Raw genomic sequence first — 23,024 nt, forward strand, 5'->3', positions numbered from 1 at the left:
ACTGAAAGAAATCACTATTTTGCTTCTGTGCCTAGGAAGCTACCTCAATAAGAGCTTCAGGAAAAAAATAAAAACCCAAAATAACACACTTTCTATTCATGTTTTTGTGAAACCTTATTATCAGTCGAGATTAAACGTGCATTTACCAAAACCAGCAAAAGGTAGCACATTTCTGGATTACCATTTGCAGGGGTGTTTTTAACGTTAAAACTTGATTTCAGAAGAATTACAGATGACAAACACAAGGCCACTGATCACTCTGACATTGAGGGGTGCCTATCCTGCCCTCTAATTAAAGCACCCCAGCCCTATTACAGGGCAGCACTCACGGGAACACTGTGCAGGCCTCATGAGAAAGATTCAAGTGTCTTCTGAAAGACTTTAGGCACCACATTAACATTCCTTGATAGAGTCTATCTGATAAATCTTTTAGCATATCAAATTTGCTGTGCAGGCTGTGGATTTAACTGGCTGACTGCTATACTTTCTTTGGCCACAGAGCGTACTCACTGACACACGAGAGATTTTATACAACACAGGAGTTACTTATTCAAAGCGCTGTAAGCCTGCCAGCCTTCAGCACTGTGACTTCTGTACGACCATGGGGGCGTACACGTGCTTGGTGAGCCATTAAAAGAAGCGCTTTACAGCTGCTCTTGGTCCGAGCGCACCTCGGCTCACGCCCGCAGCTGGCCAAGCGGGAGCTGGGCCCGACCGTGCCGGTGGGAGAGCGGGGCTGGCGCGGAGCCGGCCCGCAGCGGGGCAGCGCGGCGGCCCCTCACGCCCGGCCCCGGCCCCCGCCGCGCCCCTCCCGCTCCCGCCGCCGCCGCCGCCGCCGCCGCCGCCGCACTCACTTGATGACCGTGCCCTTGGCGCCCCCTGCCGTGGTGAGCATGACGCGCGAGGTGAGGCTCCCGCGCAGGTCGTCCTCGTCCAGGCCCAGCAGGGCCGCGCAGCGCTCCAGCGCCGCCTGGCTCCGCGCGCGCGGCGTGCAGCCCCCTGCGGACACACACCGTCAGCAGCAGCCCCAGGGAAATCGCCTTTGCCTCCGGACAGGACCTCAGAGCGGCTCTGTGCCGAGAGGCAGCTCTCAGAACCCCCTCAGGGAACCCCCTCAAAACAAATGCCAAAATAACACCTCGCCCAAAAACTACGCATGAAATTCTGTATTTCGAGAACTCTGCCCAGGCTGCTTGTAGGGAAGAACTCTCCCAAAATGCAGAAGTGTTAACCCCTACAAACTAACTCGAGTGACTTAAAACTTTTGAACTTAGATGCTCCTGTAACCTTCCAGGCTCCCTTGCTATGCAGCAGAAGTGGCTGCTAGGGCAGACTCCAGGCACTTGGATTTTTCAGATAAGGCTCTGTACTTGTCCCAGGCAAACAGCCGAGAGGCCACTCCCTGCTGCTCTGCGCCTGCCTAGGCGCCAGGGCTCGGCCAGCAGAGATCTCCAACGGGAACACCACCTACTTTAGTAAAATCTAGCACTTATTTACATGTATTTCCTGTTGCTTGCAGTAGAGCAGCAATAGAACTTTAGAGGGTCTCTGGTAAGAGACTGCCTGCAGCAGTTCAAATGCACACCCTGTGTGAAGACACACAAAGCGAGGGAAAAACAAAACATGTATTTGAAATTTAGAAGTTCAATACATTCATTTAGATTTTAGAAGTTTCTTTACATTTTAGAAGATCTGTAATTTATTCCAGAAAAAATGTGTCTGAATTTCAGTATTTAGAGGACGTAAGTTCTCTGGTGACAGTCCCTTCTCTAAACCCTGACTTTCCTTACCATCTGTGGTTCCCACTCTTCTCATTCATTTCCTCCTCAAACTCACATTTGTGCCTTTTTCACTGTTCAACCTTGTCAGTGCCTAAGTCACAACTCACAAAAAGCCCCAACAGGGAAGCTCTCTCGGAAGCTTACTGGTTTGAGCTACATGAAGCCCCTACCCATCTCTACACCTGCATCTTCCCAGATTCATCCTCATTGATCATGTTCATTTCTGTCATCTTCATGAACATGGCAACAGCATGGACTGACACTGGGGAGGTTCTCATTTGATCTACACAGTAGAGAGAGGAGAAAAAAACAAAAACAAAACAACCCACCTCTGTGCCAACCCTAAGCTACCCACTTTGAATGCAGCACTGGCCCTGATTTGACACATGGGACTAGAGCCCAGCCATGATCTCTTCTGAACAGAATGTTTTGTACAGTACAGTGCCGATTCTGTACTTGGGGTCAGGAGCTAGTGAACCTGCAAGGTTAGCACTCATTTAATTCATCATTCAGAACACTTTAAAATGTTCTTGGTCTGGTCTTCCAAACAACTCCACCAACAGCTATACATACTTGAAGCAGGACCAGGAGGAATCAATTTCACTCTGTCTTGCAACTCAAAATAGACCTACATACTTATGTTTTCTACTATAGTTGTAGTACATTCAGACCCAGAGGAATCAGTCCTTCAGGAATATATGGACAGCAGTTCTCAATTTAGAGGGGCTGACTTCTGTAGTGAGGTAATAAGGACAATTCCCAAATCATTATTTCTCCTTCATCAACCTTCATGCGCATTCTGCAATTAAGTCCCATCTACACTTGTACTGCTTCATCTTGTGAGCAACGTCTTAAAATTAGGAAGTTATATTTACCTAAGTTTGTGCTGTAACTTTTTTTTTCACCTCTCAAAATACTAACATGATGTTATTTTTGGAAGCCAAAGGACATAATGCCTTTCCCTATAGATGCAGTTGCTAATTTCTAATATTTCTAAGATCTTTTTGTGATATTAGAGAGAAGTTGGACTTCAAAGCTATCATTAAAATACAAAATGTCTCTTTTCTTTATATTAAAATTTTCACTGAATAGGTTCTTGAACAATTTCAGTGAAACCCTATTTTCTTTCAGAGCATGTAAAGAAGTACAACTTTAAAACAAACAGGTAAACTTGACTTCAAAGTGGGGTGAATTAAGACTGAATTACCCATGAACACAAAGAAGCTTTCAAAAGCAGTAATTCATATGCAAAGGGAATGTTTCTAATCAAGAGGCATTTTCAGTATTTTTACAAAAACTATTTCTATTTCATCTAACCTGAAGTACTCCCAGCTTCCTCAAAATCTATATTTCCAAGGTGAAGGACACCAGCCACTACTCTGAAAAGGTCAAGTTTTTCTTCATCATCCAGTCCAATCTTTTTCATGGCTGTGCACATTCTGTTGAAATCTCCATGATCATCTAACAGTGGATCCTTCAAGGAACCTTCTTTAAGATACTACAAAGCAAGAAAAACCAAAAATTCTATGTAAGTGTTTTGAAGTAAATGTAAGCAAATATTTCCAGTCAAGAATAAGTCATAACAAAAAGCATACAAAGCATGCCAAACTAATTAGAGATTTGAGTTCTTCATACAATATAGGCTTCTCAAGAACCTTTATTTATTTTAAATTGTTGATACTTGGAAGCATGATCTTCAGACTTAAATTTCACAGCAAACATCAAATTATCTTCAGAAAGCAGAAGCTAGAGAGAATGTGACTGCTAAGGTCAAGGGAATATGAGACAGTGAGCAGGGGGAAGAAGACTTTGGCTAAGGGAGTTACTGGAGCATTTAATACAAAGGAATCCTTCTAGCCCCAAGCAGCTGAAAGAAGATGGAGCTCCTTGCAATAGGATGACAGAAGGACAGGAGTACAGGACAAATCAGAACCAGGAGAGTTATCCCTATTCTAAACAGGCTTATTTAGAGAAATATACTAGTTAATTTCTTGGTGTAATTAAGAAACAGAAAAGTTGTTTGCAGTGGTCTATGGCTTAGAAGAATACTAGCTATGTTCTGAAATACTAATTTAACATTTTGCCGATTTTTCAAATTTAAATACATTGAAAGCTATTTTAGCTATAAACCAGTTTAAATAGTAGAAAGTAACACATCTGCATGCAATCAAGAAACTACATGAACATGCACAGACTGAGCTATGTTTTTACACTTTACATGTTTTCAATTAAAAAGAATAATTAACTAAATAAAAGCCTTGTTAATGTCAAATAAACTAACATGATTTTTATCAAAACAAAACACCACATGCATCTGAAAAATTCACTTCACACAACATGTAGGCACATCAATAACATTAAACTACATGTTAATTATGTAAAATGATCACCTCATCTTCCTGATAAGGAAAACACAAAAATAATTGAAGTATTAATTGACTATTCCAGCTACTTCTATTCAAAAAAACAATCTTAATATTTTTTATAAAATCACAGCAAATACTAAACTTCCAATTTAAAAACCTAAACAAGGTAATATATTTCCTGTTTAAACAGCTGTAGTAGGTTTAAATATCATTTAACTTTGATCCTCTGTTGAGCCTTCAAATAGATATGGCACTTACATATAAGTATTATGGTATCATATGTTCTGCTATTTCATGTCATATATATTTTCAGAATTATTCTGTGAGTATATTTTAATTTAGACAAACACTTATTTCAAATCAAGTCTTCTATTATTTCAAGTCCATCAGAGGCAGGTTTTATGACAACACCCACCTGTAAATCACATCAATAACAGAAAATTGCACAGGTTCATCTTCCAGAAGAAAAAATAAGAGAATGTTGATACTCTATGCCTACTCACTACAATTCTTCATGAAAGGCAAATTGGGTAAACTGAGGCAAAATTCCCCAATGCTAGTCGATATGCTTGACAAGAATGAAGTATCTGTCAGCTTCCTGCCTCACAGTGATGTCAAATAAGTATTTTTGTATCTGACTCTCCACCATCCCTGATTATAAAAAATAGCCTGCATTTAACAACAGAAGTCAGGACTACATGCCCAGCGTTACAATAATACAAGCACAAGAAATCCAGGGGCAGACTTGACAATGTTGACTTGAGGAAAGGAACTATCTGTACAGTCTCTCATAGCTGAGCACGAGCTTCAAGACCAAGTTATGAAAGAGATAGCATGGCCACTTGGTGGAATGAAGCTCTTAAGTTATTCTTGTATCCTTGTCAGATATATACGCAGCTTACCCTGCTACTGAATCACAAATATAGATTTGATTAATATTTGAAATACCTTCCAGGTACACAAATGTGAATTTCATATTTTGAGTAGATGAAAATTTTATTAGAGAACAGAGTAGAAGTTTAATTAAGTGTTTTACCAACTTTCAATTCATATATACTATTAATTCAGAACAAATTCTTTAGTATCCTCATGTGAACAGCTCAAAGGTTTAAGTGCTACAAATTCTGGTAATTCCAATTCTAAAAATATGTAACCAGAGATGGAGCAAGAAGGTATAAATGTTTGGAAGCTTCAGACTTTCATCCAGGAAATTCCATGCCCTGGCATAACTAGCAGTTAATAGCAAGGGGATAACAAAAACCTTTAAAGTGCACTGAGGAGGAGAATGTAATCATGGCTAGAAGTGAGGTTGCATTGTTGATTTATAGAACAGTTTGGAGCATCATTTCAAAACTCCAGGTAGTAAAAATGTCTCCAGAAAAAATATTGCTTCTGACCTATTCCTACCAGTAGTTAAGATTTGTAAAAAGAAAATTACAAAAGCGTTAGATTTTTGTTTTCCACAGAAGACAAACAGCATCATTAAGCAATATGTTATTATAAGAATGAAGAGGAAACCATTTTATATACACTGTTCCATTTGGGATTTTATGATGCATGTTAAAATGTATTTCTAGGACTGAACTCCAAAGCAGAGTTCTGAATACAGCAGCTTTGAGAGTACCCTCTTAGACCTATAAAGATGTGTAAAATGAACATTTCATTCCACACTATAAAACTGTAATCACTTTCAACTCTATCTCCATTACTTAACAATATAAACTAACTAAAGATAAAAACATACCTCAGGACTCTTGCGATTTTGCAAAATCTGCTTGTCTGTTTCTTTGTTAGCAAAGAATCTGGTACAGCCTCGATTTAAATACTGTAACAATAAAAAAGTGGAAATGCATAGTTAAAAACAGAAGTAAGGAAAACATGCTTTTATTTAAGACTTGCCCTACATGGCTTGATTTAACCATTTGATACAGACAACATGGTAAGTGCTCATAATTAATTCCTTGGAAATGTATTTTCATCTACAAAATTAAAGAACTGCAACAGTACCAAACTTCTATTGGAAGTTTCTTGATTTTGACAACTAAAATATTTTTGACATAATGGGATATTCATTAAACCACACAATACTTTCTTACTTTTTGATTCTATTAAACCTATTCAATGAGTCCAGGATTACAGAAAAGACAACCAAAATTAGGAACCAAAAGAATTAATTTTCTGGCCTATGTGTAATATGAAACGACTATTTTTTCTTCACCAGATATTTCTATAGGAAGTAGGAGACATAGTGTATTAAAAAGCCTGAAGAATATTTTAAGCTTACAGCATGGTCTAAGCAGAAGCCTTATTTTGAACCTGGCTTCTGATATCCACCTCATGTTGTATAGTAATCTCAGATTTACAGTTCAGTAAATCAGACTGAATTTAGATTTAAATAATTACTGTTGCTTTCAGCAAAATGGGATCACCAGCTTTTTCTTTCTGATTTGTTCATCTGAATGTAAGAACTCTGTCCAAAAGCTTGGACAGAGCCCTTTGTCTGAAGGAAGTGAACTGATTCTTTACTCTTTGATTGAACAAAGATGTTTCCTAATAGGTGAACACAGACAATTCTACTCTCTGATTAAAATTTACATGCGAAATTCCAAAACCCCAAAATATTCTTCAAAGCATTTCTAACAGCAGAAGAAAACTTGGTGACAAATTTAATATTAAACCAAAGTGACAACTGTTCAAAGCTAGCTTGGTGTTTTAACAAAGTACTTTGAAGAAGTTTTCTTTATCAACCAGTAAGAATGCAAAGCACAGCATATTTTAAACACAATACATCCCTGTATTACAGCATTAGTAACACAATCCCAGAAACTGGGGACGAGAAGTGAAAAAGGTCATACTTTTCAAAATAGAGTGTGGAAACTTATCTGACAGGTTGAGAATGTGAACCAGTATGGTATTAAATGATAACCTATATAAAAGACATTTAATCACAAGATAATGGCTTTCATTTGAAAGCTAAAACCTTGAGTAAATTTATATTTAATAAATTAGGGAGAAATTATGTTTTTAAACAGTCTGAGGTTATCATACAGTACATCTGAATACCATTGTACTTAGGGTTTGGTTTGACTTTTTTTTTTTTTTTCAGTAAAGCGCAACACACGGTTGTAACTTCAGTGACCCCAACATAAGGCAATTTGACTTCTCTTCCTGAAATTTAGATGAGAAAGAAGTTCAGCTTCTCAACCCCATCTGCTGTTGTCCAGGTACAGAATTACTCCAGGTACAGATTTACTGTGCAGCTGTACTTTCACAGACATGTGACTCAGTCCAAGGCACAAAGACCTACAAAGTTCAGCACAGGATCTCCTCATGACCTTGAATTTCTGAAAACTTCTGCAGGGCAACCTAAAGCACGAGCTCCCAGGACTGCACACTTTCATGTGGGTTGTGCTGGAGAATGGGTGTGTAAGAAACCTGCAGAACTGCAGGGCTATTTGCATAATCCTTGGCCAAGTAAATTCTCGCTTCCCCAGGGAACCTGCAGGGGAAGGATGAATTAATATAGAGGTAATGGCCATCAGTGCTGCTTCAATCCAGAGGACAGGTCAGCCAATGCACTGTCTTGGTTTACATGCCCAGAGCAATGTGTCCCTGTGCCATGATGGCCAAATGGATGGGGAGGAGATTCCAGGGGATCACTTCAGTCAAAGGGAAACAAGCCCAAGGATTAAAGAGAATTAAGTTATCCTTTTTCTTTTAATAATGTTTTGCTTCTTTGAAAAAGAAGGGAAAAAAAGCCATAAATTTGAGATGGTCCTATTTCCAACAAAGGGTGCTTTAAAGAAATCAGGCTTGAGTCTAAGAACTCAAGCTGGCCCTAATTTGCACTTTGACTTGATAAGCCATAAGGCTCAAGACAAGGGGCACAATAGAGCCAATGCAAAACTGTCACTTAAGGGATGAGCTTTTCTAAATAACCAATTTTAGAGTTTGAGGTTTCTTACGAATATCTTTCTTGTTTAAAAAATAGTACTGATAGGAAAATACTGATCAATCATCAAACTTTGCCTTGTGTAATATCACAATCTATTATCAAAAGCTTGAAAGAAGGCATTTCTATGAATTCTGAACCAGACATGCAGTCAACAAAACGTGGTAAAAAAATGTGACACAAGTGTGCTTAGTCAGAACCATTTTATGATGAAAACTGAAATAGCAAATGAGAACAAAGAACACAAAAATCATCTTGACAAATACAAATTTAGGAGGAAAATTATATTTTAAAGTTTTGTTTTCCTAAAAATTTCCCATAAAGTGGTACTTGATGAAAATTTAGTGCAATATGGGTAATAAACTTTAAGAATATTTAAATTCATTTGCAAGCTTACAAAGATGAAAATTATTCTAAGGTTTTGTTGGTTTGGTTTTTAATTAAAGATAACCTACTTTAAGGGAGAAAAAAAAACTGTTTTAAATTTGTTTAATTTAACATGCAGAGTGGGCCTTTTACATGCAAGGAACTCAGAATTCAAATACTAACTTATGGTAAAGCAATAAAATCCTAAATGGAAATTAAAGTGCCTGCTATAGTAGAAGTCAGAAAAAAAGTCACCATGTGATAAGGCTGGTATAACTACAAACTTTTTATACATGAAATATGCAAGCAAATGTTCTCTGTAAAAGAACTCAGGCTGTTAAGTACTGTCCTGCGCCAGCTTGATTTTAAGGTTTTAAGTCTGACCCTGACATCTACAACCTTGGGTTCTCTCATGAGCAGAATTCTTGATTTTAAAAAAATCCCCAAGAGTGGGTAGACAGCATATTCTAGAAATAAAATCTATTAACTTCAAGACATAAATTTTAATGGGAAAGTGGCTGCACAATAAAAGCATGTACTTGAAAATCTGTTCAACATTTTGGCTTTAAAGCATACAAGAGAATACTGCATGGAATAACTGCAGAGTAAAAAAGAAAGTTTTGAAAACTAACTCCACATTTTACAAATATAAATGGTGTTGGGTGTTCTTAAGTATTGTGTTTGTTGGGTGTTTCAAAGGAAAAACTTTCCTTCTAGGGAATAGAAGCAGTTCTTTCTTAATAAGCATCAGAACATCAAGTTTCCATCACACAGGTGAGTACAAATAGACAAAATATAAAAAGATACAAACTAAATATTTAAATGAATAATGCAAGGTCCATGAAGATCCCTAGGTATGCCTTGAGAAAGTAAGGAAACTTGTCCTAGAATACTGTCATGGGTTTTAGAGAGCAAGATCACCTTGGTACTACAGTACAAATGTACAATGCACACAATGTGGAAGTGCAGCTCTGTGCCCATTGCTTGCTCATCCATAAGGAGAGACTGACTTGGCCAAGCCAAGAGGCAGCAGCCGCCTGGTTGGTGACCATGTACCTTCCCCTTCCCCACAGTGAGTGCACTGATTCAGGTCTCGCCTGTGCAACCTCCTCTTTGCATAAAACTGCTAGGACATTTGCATAGTTAAAGTTTCTAGCCCTCTGCTGAATTTTGATAGAACTGAGTACAAAAGGGAAAGCAACAGATAGGCACAGTCCAAGTTTTATTTGGAAATCCAAGTAAGAAGGTCAACCAACAAAGAAAACAGTCAGCACAATAACTTAATTCTTTGTTTGCGGTGCTTCTCATCTCGTTTAAGATCAAGGAAGTCTAAAGAGTCATTTAGTTTATGTCCTTGTAATTCCACATTGTTGTATTACAAAACCCTTCAAAACCCAAGAGATTTGGTCTGCATATTTTAGGAATACAAAAAACTCCACTTCCATGATGTTCCAAGCCAAATATAAGGCAAGAAATGTTGAGAGATGGAGACAAATTATAGAAACACAAGCAAAGAATTGACTGTTATTTACCAGATTTGATTTGCACTGAAGAAATTCACACCTTACATCTCTGGGAGAGCCCATAACAACATTACTAACAGCTGGGTATGCAACAGTACATTTTCTGGGAAAGCACAAGTTCCTCAATTTTAAGACAGAGAAAAAGTATGGGAATTCTTCCAGTAAAGAAAAATGTCAGGTAGATTTATTCCAAGATCAAATAGATTTAACAAAAAGAAAATCTTGGCTTTTTTAATAGTACTGAGTCTGTCAAAGGTAATAAACAGAGATTTTAATACACTATATATGAAAAATCCATATATGATTATATGACAAGCTTTACAAATGCTGACGCTGCTACTCACCCTAAAGTTGTCAGGAGAGCTTAAATAGAGCTTTTCCCTAATGTCTTCTGGAGCACCAGCACAAAGCCTGTAAAAGATATGATAATTCCTCTCTTCTTTGCCTTGCACACAGATCCTAGATTTCTCCAGAAGGTAGTGTGACACAAATCCACCAACCACCGAGTTCTAGGAAGAAGAAATATTTTTCTGATTATCTGAATTTTTGTAGCACTATTTAAGAATCAGATTTTCAATTTACTTTTGCCTGATCGTGACTCATTCAATAGAAACTGCTCCAAAGAAGATTAAAAGCAATCTATACCTAATACATATTAAGCCTAGGGAAAAAAAAAACAAAAAAACAACATTGCCTTTACCATTACTTCTCTCCTCAGCTCATGTACTTTATATACATACACTCTTCTTAAGAAAAGAAAAGTCTTCTTCACCCCAAAAAGCAGAAATCCACAGCAGAACCTCAGGAGTTACAGTAAAGAGCATTGCTACAGCCATCCTTACACTTTTTGTATGACAGTTATATTACAACCTTCTTTAGTTGCATTTCACTGAGACTCTTGTAAAATAAAAGGAAGGGTTAAAATTATAGAGTACATATTTAGACAACATCTTAGGCAAATTAATTATGACACAACATTTTATTTTCAACACTTGCACTTCTTTATTGAGAAGGAATTCTGACACAGATTTTTGAGAGCTATTTGTTATCTGGCCTACGATAAAATTCCCTGTGCCTAGAGAAATCTTAATAGCAAGGAAATTCCTGAACTTAATGGCTATTACAGGAACCAAGAAGGATTAACTGACTGACAAATTTGATTGCAGTTATGCAGTCATTCCCTTATTCAGGAGGTCTCAGTCTGTGCTCATATCACTTTGAGAAACCAGACCTAAAAAGGTGACCACAAAGTGAGATGCGATGCCTTGTAAAAAAGGGGCTCAAGTAAACAGGCTGATCTTGCAGTGGAAAGCTGAAACAACCTTTGAAGCAGTTTCTGAAGATACTCAGAGGGCTATTTGCTTCAGCTGAAGTAATTCAACTGAAATACCCTGTAAGTGTTGATGGGTAGATGGACAGACATTAATCCATCATCAGATCATTAATTCATCATTATAAGTAAAAATTTTGATATTAAGACGAACCACACCAACAGATAAAGTCCCTCTCCCCACAAAGAAATTTGGTTATTTACTAGGTAAACTACTAACAAAAGCTCTGAAGTTAAATTACAAACCAAGTGATGAAAACTTAGGAAAAGACCCCAAGCTCAAGACCAGAAAAATGAGCTTTAAGTCTGCAGGAAAAGAAACAAATTCTTGCAGTTGGTCTGTCCTCAGTCAGAAAGATGAGGAAGTATGTATGTAATCTCCAGAGAACATCAACAGGAGTCTTCCACTTGGACATACTGACCAACCATGTGGCCATCCTTAATTGTGGAATGTGTGTATACATATCCTGTCCAAACAAAACTACACCTGAACAAAGGAAATTTTTCTTAAGATACACAGTTGAATAGTATTTCTATCTAAAAACCCATTCCTTGACTTCTGTCACACATAGATTACTATGTAAGGTCCCAAAAATTCATACAAATACATTAAAAAAGTTTGAAGTCGAAATACATTTATGTCTAATACACAACTTACACTTACTTGAGCATTAAAGGAATGGATGAATACCTAACAGCAAGTAAGTTAGTCTTCATATGAGAAGACTCACATATGCCATGAAGGGACCCATTTTTAATCTTTTGTTGGTGGAAGCAATTTTCCTACTGAGTTGCCACTGCCTTCCAGTAATGAGACAGTACAGTGTGGCTCTGGTTTTTCTTTCAAGGTGACACAATACAAATCGAATCTGTAAAGTAGGACAGTGGTATTTGCTGCAAGGCTAGTAAGTCTGTTCAGCCTCCTGCCAGTCTAGCATTTCCATTTTATGGCAAAAAAAATCATCACTGGTTATCTGTAACAAATTCCAGTACCTTTTCATTGAAGTGAATTTCAACAAATTTCCCAAAACGACTGCTGTTGTTGTTGCGAACAGTCTTTGCATTTCCAAAAGCTTCTAACAGAGGATTTGCTGTTTAAAAAAATTAATTTTTGTAGTGTTAAAATTCAATCAGGAAACTACCAAAAAGAAAGAGAGAACAAATATAATTAATCAGGGAACTTATTTGGAATAAGGTTTGAAAATCAAAGGAAAAATATTACCTATTAGGAATAATATATTTTGCAAATTATACTGGATATGTTGTGGTGGAACATAAAATTAAGTACTTAAGTGTCTCGCAACACTGCAACGTACTTGAATCAATACTGCAAGAAATTCAGAGACATATACCAAAAGTTATTCAGTGATGTCACTCTGTAGGAAGCAGGTAAATAACTGATACATGAACTACATGAGACAGCACAGAATCTGACACTTCCCAATTAATTATTATTCATGAAATTGAAACTACCCACTTATTGCACAGACGAAAATGCCACTTAAATGTCATGCATGCAATGTATTGGATTAATTTGGAAATTAACAAATATAATATTAGAAAAGTTTGTTGATTTCAAAAACCACTTAACGCTGTCCTTTCAAATTAGGTCAATTAAGTGACTGACTGGTTTTGTTTTTTACTGGCTGCTGCTTTTCAGCATGTTAAGGCCCATACAGAAAGAGTGGCAGCAAACAATCTAATTCTCATATCCATCTATATCTACACTCGCACAAACATTGTGCACGGTTTAAGCAGTTTGAAACTGCTTATTAATTATGAAATAGAAGGTCTCTGAAAGACTGCTTTTGACTAGCTTTGAAGATCAAAGAAAAATAGTTTACTAAATCGCGTTAATAATAAACCACTAAAAATATCTGCAAGATATTTTAAGGCTTCTAGGTAAAAATAAGCACTGGAAACAAAGTGAGCAGAAACTCAGATGTAAAACTCCACTGACAACCATTTAAATATCTGCTCCTACAAAAATGAAAGAATGAAGGAATGACATTAATGCTTGGATAAAATATGGGTGATAATGCATCATGTAATAGGACATGAGAATTAACTTTTTGTGGTTTGGCTGTATTTTCATTTTTTTAACAATTAAAGTTCATAAAAATGCAAATCTGACTTCTTACAAGATCTTTGATAACTATTCGGGCATTTTATGTAATATGAAGTTTTAAAGAAAGGATTATGAATAAAACCAAATTGCACGGTCTTTCAGCTAGGATGAAGGTTCCTCTAGTAGTACGTATGCCACAAGCATATTCATTAAAATCATGCCTAAAAACCATCAGACTTCATGCGTCAGATGCTGTTCTAAATTAAAAAGCCTGAACCCTTTGAGGAATACCTACAAGTACCAATTAATTTGCATCAGGCATTATCCAACTCTTGCCCACTTTCTGATCTCCTTTAGTGGACTTCACTAAGGGACTGGTTTAAGCAGACCTACAGCAACAAGATATTTAAGCCTGCAGTACTTCTCTTGAATATATGGTTCAAATTTGAAAACAGGAAAATTTAAAGCAAAAGTAAATTATTTTTTTAAGGAAAAGACACAGAGTCAAGAAATATCAAAATTAATTTATTCTATGCTATAGAGGACTAAAACTGTTGTATGAGGAATTATTAGGTTAGCTGAGGGTTGTTTGCTCTTCAGGTATTTCTATTTTCTCAAAAAGCTATTTTCTGTTCAATTAGGAACTACATGCAACATTAAAGAGGCTCAATGAGAAGGATCAACACAGTCTCTCTTCACCTTGTTTGGGAATCTGTTGTAAAGATAGATACAGTCAAAGTGCTGTTCTGAATTATGTGATTTCTGACAAAAAAAAAGATATAACAGAAATATGATCCAGAATCATAATTTAAAATAACTTCCCTACTTTATTTGACTTTGAGAACTTGATAGTGAGGAGGAGGAAATATATTTTCCTGGTAGTAACAGATAGATGAAAAAACAGTCTTGTCCTTGCAGATTTTATGCAGTTTAAAATTCCATTTTGGGCACAGGTAGATCAACTACCTGTAAATTATGCTCTAGAAAGTCTGATAGTACTTCTATGCTACTTTTATGAACTTGCTGCTGAGTCACATTTCTGGAAAAAAAAAATAATGTTGGAATCTTTAGGTAAATGAAAGGAACTTCAATACCTTCTACAATTCTATCATCAATATCTTGGCCACTGCCATAGGATTCTGTCAAATACCTGTAAATAAGATAAAAATATCAGTATCATTCATCTCATGTCAGGTTTCCTCACTTAAGCAGGGTTTAACATGGCTGTGCACAAATACTAACTAATTACTATAGGGAAAGCATTCTGATTTTAAGTTTCAAATACCTATGCACATTGAAATAACCTTTATTTTAAACTTTTAACTTTTCTTTTTTGTTAAAACAAAAATATTCTTGCATACTTCAAATATTTTTCAATACTTCAAGGCCTGCTAGAAGTTTCTTTTCAACATGCATATGAAAATTACAGTTTAACAGAAATATAATCAAACTATTAGTGTATTATCTGTATTTATTAATCATCTTATTTAATACATAATGTTTCATGTCTATTTCCTGAATTTAAGACTGTTGCTATCCATACTGTTTTTGTATTCATAACTATCAGTGTTAATAAAAATCCACATGGAGATGGTGAGGATAAGAAATTACAAGTGTAAAATTAAGGCAAGATTCAATTTAGCAACTGAAGAATGAATTAGAAAATAAAACCACAATCTACTTGCTCCAAAGTTCCAGTCTTTTTTTTTTTTTTTCCCTACTCACAGGGCATGCTTTCTGGAAATTTACAGGTGAATCTGGGACAAGTTAAAAACAGTTCTTGAAAATGGGGCTTTCCAAAAAACTTCAGAAGCACTAAAAGAGCTGTACCTTTTACTTTCTAAACACACGAGGGTAAAATCTTCCAGCTTTTCAAAAGCAGTTATGTTTTGTACATGGACTCTATGGTGGAGGGTGGTGAGGAGAAGCAACAGCAATGATATTTGCCTGTTGTGTAATGAGCTCTTCCTTTGCTGAGAAGTGGAAGAATAATCTCCTTTAAGAGCATCTCTTGTGAGATATTCTTCCAGTGCCTGCTGTCTTTTTCTGCTACTCTTATCAGGAAGAGAGTCAGATGTCCCTTGTAAAATATCATTACCAGCACCTTGCAGTAATTCTTACAGCTATCTATGAAAGGTTGCACAGGGGCAGAGCAGAGCAGTATGAAGGACAGACAGGCAGTTGTGACAATTCTTCATGGGATGTGGAAAATAATACCTCTACTGTAGAGAAATACTAGAAAATACATGATTTTAGGGAAAAGGGAATTAAATATTTGTAGAGGGAAACAAGTCCAAGGTGGGGCAAGGGAGCATATTTACACTGCCCACACTGTGCTTCCCTGCATCATCAGGCCACCTATGACATAGGTGTATTTAAAGGAGCAGTTCTTTCTAGTTACAGTGTTCCAGAGTGATAAAAAGCCATTAAAAGATAATGCATATATGGAAGCAAGGCTGATCTATATCAGCAATATGGCTTCCATGTAATTTAACATGCTTGATTTAGTATTGGTCATACATGAACATCAATAAATAAATAGATCCCACTATTCAGTCTTATTCAGTAAACTAGGGTAAAATATATTAAAGTTAAAAAGATACTCAAGCAAACGAAAAAAAAGAGACCTCAGGAAGAACACAGAAATACACATTTATGGCAAAACCAACGGTGTCTTGCAATATACAGTTAAAATGTCTAGTTACGTTTTTTATCAACCACAATACCAGATGTGCAACACCAAAATGACTGTATCATAAACCATAATTACTACATTATGTCACTGCAACGGAGTTAAACTTTCTGTGAGTATGTAACTATTTCTGAACATTATCATGTCAGCATTTAACTCAATTTCTTGTAATAAAGTACACAAAGAAGCTAATGCATATCTTAGTGAATTGTATCTTAAACCCACTGATGGCCTTAATTTGCTCTGCCTCTATGTCAACCAAATGCATAAACACAAGAGATTCACGTACTAACTTTGGTGCAAACATACAAACCTCAAAACAAATTTAGTGTTTTCTGTCTTGCCAGCTCCTGATTCTCCAGAGACTATGATGGATTGACTCATCTTAAGCACTTTCATGTCACGGAATGCTTTATCAGCTTAAAAAGAAAAATATGGTTAACATGACAAAAACTAATACTCAGCAGAATTGCAAGGATAAAGTTAAGCTACAATGCAGAAAGTTAAAATGTAACATTTTCAGGAATAGAAACTAAATCTTTACAATTGAATGTGTTACAATTTATTAAATTCTGTTTCCCTTTAATTTATACTACAGTTTTAATTCTTCCAACACTGATATGTGAGAACTCAAAGTCTTGAAAACAAAGGCCTACTCAACTATATCCAGAATAAAACAAAAGGAAATCAACAATCTAGAGCTAAATCTTTTTAATTAAATGTATTTACAAAATACATTAATACAGTATCAGTACACATTATACAGTATATCAATGTACATTTTATAGATTTTCAAAATGGAAACTTTCAGTTGTACTTTGCAACAAGTAACACTTGAGGAAACGGAAAAAATCTCTCTTGTTATGCAACAGTTACTCAACCCCCCTCAAATTTTTTATTTCAAAATAAAATGCAAAACAGTGAGAAGGCTTTTAACATGCCAAAATTTGATTATAGTTTCCAATTATTTTTTATTTTCAAAAGTGACTGAAATCAGATTTAAGCCGTAAATAAGATTTCAGTGTACTTTCTGTCTGTAACACAAGCATATAAAAGGAAACATTGTATGTGCTCTGGTAACATAATTTAAGGCAAAGAAAATTACTACACTGAAAGACAGTGTCAATCATTATGACACCTTTTTCACTAATAAAATTTGAATTTCTTTATTTCTTTTTGAGTTTGATTTTTTAATGGTTGCAAATTATATTTAAACTGCTTAGACTTAAAACACTGGCAGTGCAAAATAATTCTAACAGAGTTGTCACAGTTGCTCATTTTCAAGTTCTTCAAAAAGATGAGAATATTTGCAATTTTAGCCATTAGTGGTTTTATTTTATAATAGTTCAAAATAAATTAATTACTGCTACAGGTGGTAACTTACAGATAACTCTGAAGTATTCAATGTTTTTTTTTTAAGAGGCAAATACAGGCTCAATACATACCAATTGCAAAAACATGTGGTGGCAATGTTCCCAGCGATCTACCCTGGTACTTTTTAATAGTATCTGAAGAATAAAACTTAGGTATATCAAAGTATGGATTCACTGCAATGAGAATGTTGGCTACATAGGTCTGTGAAGAAAACAATGAACAGCAAATTACTAGGCAGTATCCAAGCAAGTGGTTAACAGCAATTGTCTATTACTATTGCAGACTAGAGCCTCCATATAACAATTGCATTTATGATTCTCTCCAGCTAATGCAAACACAAAACAGGATATATTTTTACAGTTCCTTTAATTATCTTCTCAGCTTTTCTATGAAACTATCCTGGGAAAATTTCCTAACCACCGAGCTGTGGAGTATGTCCTGAATCTGACCTTTCTCTCAATCTCCTTTTAAATTATTTCCCATTGTCTGCATTACTGGATCAAGGACGAGATGCCAAAACCTCCTGCTCAAAAGCAAATAAAATAAGCTCATGGATAGCATAACACACTGTCCTCCAGTGAGGAGGATAGCTTTTCAATATCTAATGGAAGCAACTCAGCAGGAAGGACTGACAGGATCCTGCCTGGGAATGCATTCAAGCCAGGCAATAAAAGCATTCAGCCAAGAGAAAATTAGCTATAGCTGCTTCCACAGAGAGAAATACAGAATCCAAATGCTCTCTCATAGAGAAGGAACTTGAGAAGAATCTCAGACAAAGGCTGCTTTTTACCTTTCCACAGGACAAGGAAGACTGAAGAGAGGGTTTTTTTAATGTTTCTGCAAGGAGCTCTTATAGCTTACTTATAATTGCCAGGTTACATACATGGAAGAAGAGGTGTCAGAATCAAATTAAAAATCAGATTTGCAGGAAAAGATCTGAAGAAAATTAGGTAAACCTTCAGCTTGAATAACTTATTTGCTTTGTTGTTACTGAGAATGTCCCCAGAAAACTGAAACTTGGAAACTATTGTGTGATACATTAATAGAAGACTGGATCACACAATAGATGATGTTTCTTAAATAGTTCTATTTTCAGCACTTATTTCACCAAAGGAACACTTTTCTTCAAGAGTTGCAAGTACTAATATTAATTTTCCTTTTAATAACAAGCTAAATATTCTTAACCAGAATTTTTAAAAAGGTATAAAACGGTTTACAAGGGAAATGTAGCTAAATTATTAATGAAAAAAAAAGTTTTTTCCTTCAGAAAATACACGTGTTATGGACAACATGTTAGTAGTACTTGTTTACACTAAAAAAAGGCTTTATCAACAAAAATACTATCGTACCCCATGATCAGTTCATATTCAGAATTTTACTTCCTTGAGGGCTTTTATTGTTTGGTTGGGTTTCTTTAAGGATTATATTTCCAGAGCAGCATTCAAATGGCCATTTATTTATTTTAAAGCTGGTGCTTGATCTTGAGCCATAAAAAATTTAAAGCTATGTAAATTAACTGCAATAGAAGAAAACAATTATACTTTCTTTTTACATTTATATAAAAGGGTTTAGCTAAATTAATTTTATAATATATGCTAAAAGCAAATATGTGGAACAGTTTTGTATTATCCCTAGCCAGCTTTCTATTAGAAAAAAAAGAAAGAAAGAAAACTCTTATCTTGTGTTTCACAGCTGTCAGTATCTGGGCAGATGGCAAGGACAAAATGTAATTTAGTCAGAATTCATTAAGTACAATTAGGCAATTTGATAGCAATATAAAAGATTAAGATGGACATCTGAGCTAGGAGGTGTCAAAGACGGCACCTGTTTGCTTCGTTCAAAAATAATGAAGAAAGAAAACCATCTTTGTTAAGAGTGAAATAAGTTACCTGTAGGAACAGTTGTGATACAAAGCTGTGCTATGGTTGCACATGAACAGTCATGTAGAGAAAAACCTATTGCTCTGCCTGCTAAAAATCATATGGGATTCTGATCTAAAAGTATCATGTAAGGAAAAAAAGGCAAAAAAAAGGCCTACAACCTCAACCTTTCCATGTTAGCAGTTCTGTTACAGGGGAAAAAAGAAGTGGAAACACTTGGTGAATGTTTGAAAGGACATCTCTATTAGACTGGTTGTCATGAGGCACAATACTTACGTAAATTCTGTCCTTACTGTACCGAACTTTGATATTGTGAAGGAGAGTGGCTTCATTTAAATACATCAGGGAACCTGCAAGTAAAAAAGAGTCACATACCATTAAGAGCTCAGGACTACCTTTAAGTACAGACAAAAAACTAAATCTTGAATTAAGGAGCATTTTCTTCCCCTCTCTTAGTTTACAGTTTAATCCTATAATTTCTTCACACTGTCTTGAGACAGAAATACTGACTCTTTATACATTTTTAAAACCACAGACTTGCTGTTAACTGTACATTTGGAGTTACAGAAAGCTGCTGAATGAAGAATTGGGTTGCAGGAACCTCAAATACAGGCTCTGCTCAGGGTAAGCTCCTTTAACCAGCCTGTCAGTCAAGCACGGTGCATCTGCCTTCACACCAGCCTCTAAGCACAGAAATTGCTGCCTACCAAAATCCCTACCAATGACTATTTCCTTCCTTCCAGTTCCCCTCCAATCTCAGTCCCAGTGTCCCCAGGGCAATGCCACCCAACTGACATTTGGAGTAACAGCTGGCTTCTGGTGATTTTTGAATTGATGAATATAAACATCTAATCTGGATCTGGAGGCAGCAACAGCAGCATCACAATACCAGGCACTAACCCTTCCCTACTTTAATTCTGAATTTTTGGCCTCCTCAGAGAAACTGTTAGGGAAAAAAAAAAAATGCTAACACACCAAAACCCAGATGTATATTTCTCCTTTGTCCTTTAACATAAAACACCTGACCCTGAGATTAGCTCAGTTGGTCAGAGTATGGTGCTACTAAGATCAATGTTGTGGGTTTGATCCCTGTATGGGCTAATATTCAGTTAAGAGCTGGACTCAGTGATCATTGTGGGTCCTTTCCAGATCAGAACATTCTGATGGGATTCTGTAACTGCTGAAATGTTACAGGATGGTCACACCCACAGAAAGTTTCAGACTGTACAGGTTCACGATCTGGCAAAGCTGGTCCTTGTTTTCAGCTACAAAGCACTGGAAAGTGTCAGCAGCCTTAATTACAGCGGCAATTTCCAGTTCCCACTATAACGCTGTTAAAAATATTATCCCTAAACCAAATGAGGGCACTACTCATTACACAGCTTCCATTTTCAAATATGCTCAATCCTTTTTATCCCACTGCTTCAAATCAAATGTACAACACTATTTTGTGTAGTGACAACTGACAGACTGCCACGCTAATAATAATTACTGTATTACAGTAATACAGTATAAAAACTTGTATACATCCAGCTACTGTGGATAGAGTAAGCACTGTACCATTAATGTCTTTTCTTTTGAAGGAAAGACTGGACATGGCACTTAGTGCCACAGTCAAGTTGACAGGGTGGTGTTAGGTCAGAGGTTGGACTCAGTGATCTCAGAGGTCTTTTCCAACCTAATTGGTTCTGTGATTCTGTAATAGTAACCACTAGCTTGCACCTCACACAAGGGTCACATACACACCTCTCATCTGTAATGACCAACAACGTTGTTTTATGTTGAACTGACACCCCTTTCTCAAGGGCTGCAGCAGCAAAAAAGTATTCTAACTTATTTATACAAATGTGCAAAAAGGGCTGTCCTAGTTTGTATGACCTAAAGTCAACCTGCCCTGCCCAGCCACCTTGCCCTACAAGGATACCTGGAGTTTGGTAAGCAGCTCTTAGCATCTATTTCAACACTCCTCCTGCTGAACCAAAATATACTGGCAAAGGAAAATGGGGGCTTCTCAAAAACATCTGTGTTTATGTTTTGCATCTTTTACCCTTCCTCCTGCAGTGGACTGAGGAGTGGAGGTGGCTCTGTCCCCTACATATCTGCATTAGACTTGCCTGAAGCAAAGTCAGGTTCACCAGCAAATTGCAGCCTCCCTTTGGCTCTACTGAATAACAGCCCTTCCCTACATGACTAAATACACCTTTGTTTCAAATGTCTGGAATCATTCACACTTCTCAAAGGACCTCATAGCTTCTGATTTGTTCAGAAGAAACCACCTTCCTCCACAAAATCCCTTGCACTTATATTCCTGTGCTGGCAGAGGCACACAGGGCATGCTTTAGCTTTACCCTAGGTAAACCCTCCCTTTGGATCATAACAGCCTTGAAATCATGGCTGTGCACAATTCCTTAATGAAACAGCAGGCTGGCCCCCATCCCCACAGTTCCTCCTGTGCCACCGTGGCAGACACACATTCCCCCCAGCCCCGCAGGCACCGGGAGCTGCAGCAGCCGAGCTCACACACCCGGTGCTGCGCAGCAGGACTCGTCCTCCCCTCCCCAGGCATTCTCGGTTCAAATGGCCGAGAAAATGGCACTAGGACCACAAATTGCAGGTCTGCTTTCACCTCTTTTATTGGGGTCATCCCAAGAGAGACATTAACAGGAAATGGGCCAGAAACAGAAGCTCCTGCTTGATCTATAAAAGTTGAAGTCTCCTTCTGCCCCTCTATGTGTCTGGGAGGGGACAGAGTGGTAAAAAATTAGCAAACTTGAAGTCGTTTGGATCCTCAGTATTGAGATGAGAAACTGTTACATAGTAATTATCTATCAACACCCTTGACCGTGTCTTTGTAGGAGCCTCTCTGAGTTTGCAGTATTTTAAAGGAAGCAGTTAATCATCAACTTTTTATTTGGTTGCTTATCTAAAAGGCAAAGGACCGCAGATTTCATTATGTCCCCAGTGCCCTCATTGCAATTAAAGCAGCTATACCTGCAGACTCAGTGTGCAGTGGGAGCTTGCTCCCCAAGGGAATGCCACCACCTCAAGACATGCAAACTAAGGCTTATATCAGCAAATTCAAAATGCATCTTCTTTAGAATAAATCCTTTAGAAGAGGCATCCATGTCCAAAGGCAAAGGAAGTCACCGGAGAGAGAGAGAATTCTGAATATTCATATGGCTCATGTCTAAATATAACCAGTGTATATATGTGCATTTAGTTGTCCATATATTACATGCACACAAAGTTCACATAAGTGAAGTGAGGCACTAAAAACTAGGAAATATCAATGCCAAATTTACTCAGGTGGCTCTCCTGCCCATACCACGAAGCAGGGCTTCCATTGAAAACTATTTTATGAAGTAATTGCAAGGCTCTGCATCTGTAGAACTGGGGTAATTTTAAGTCTTATCAAATACCCTGTAAACCCTTTCAGGATTTTTAAGAACAGTTTTATAAGCACTCAGTATAGTTTTTTTTTTCTTAAAAATCAATGATATCGAACACAAATACTCTCTGACAGAGAAGGAAATTGAATTTGGGATTCACACATTTTGCAACTTGTGAGCAGCAATTTAGAATATGTTAGGAAAGTTAAAATAATGTTTGATACAGAAAGGATTGTTGAACAAAGTATCTTTATTTTCTCACGAAGCCAAAGAAGATATTTTCTTTGACTAACTTAGTTGAAT

At 36.8% G+C, this 23,024-nt stretch overlaps 1 protein-coding gene across 1 annotated transcript in view; it reads right to left on the reverse strand.

The window, feature by feature from the left end:
• The window catches only part of MYO6 (myosin VI), a 103,007-nt gene that overhangs the window by 42,568 nt on the left and 37,415 nt on the right, over positions 1–23,024 (reverse strand). The window contains exons 4-12 of the mRNA XM_053938789.1: positions 19,609–19,682; positions 17,524–17,653; positions 16,392–16,497; positions 14,481–14,536; positions 12,312–12,409; positions 10,333–10,497; positions 5,892–5,972; positions 3,099–3,279; positions 855–999 (exon numbers count right to left, since the gene is read on the reverse strand). Of these exons, the coding sequence (XP_053794764.1) occupies positions 855–999; positions 3,099–3,279; positions 5,892–5,972; positions 10,333–10,497; positions 12,312–12,409; positions 14,481–14,536; positions 16,392–16,497; positions 17,524–17,653; positions 19,609–19,682 (1,036 nt within the window). The remainder of the gene's footprint in view (positions 1–854; positions 1,000–3,098; positions 3,280–5,891; positions 5,973–10,332; positions 10,498–12,311; positions 12,410–14,480; positions 14,537–16,391; positions 16,498–17,523; positions 17,654–19,608; positions 19,683–23,024) is intronic.

This window comes from Vidua chalybeata, chromosome 3, assembly GCF_026979565.1.
Source record: "Vidua chalybeata isolate OUT-0048 chromosome 3, bVidCha1 merged haplotype, whole genome shotgun sequence".
Taxonomy (NCBI): Eukaryota; Metazoa; Chordata; class Aves; order Passeriformes; family Viduidae; genus Vidua; species Vidua chalybeata.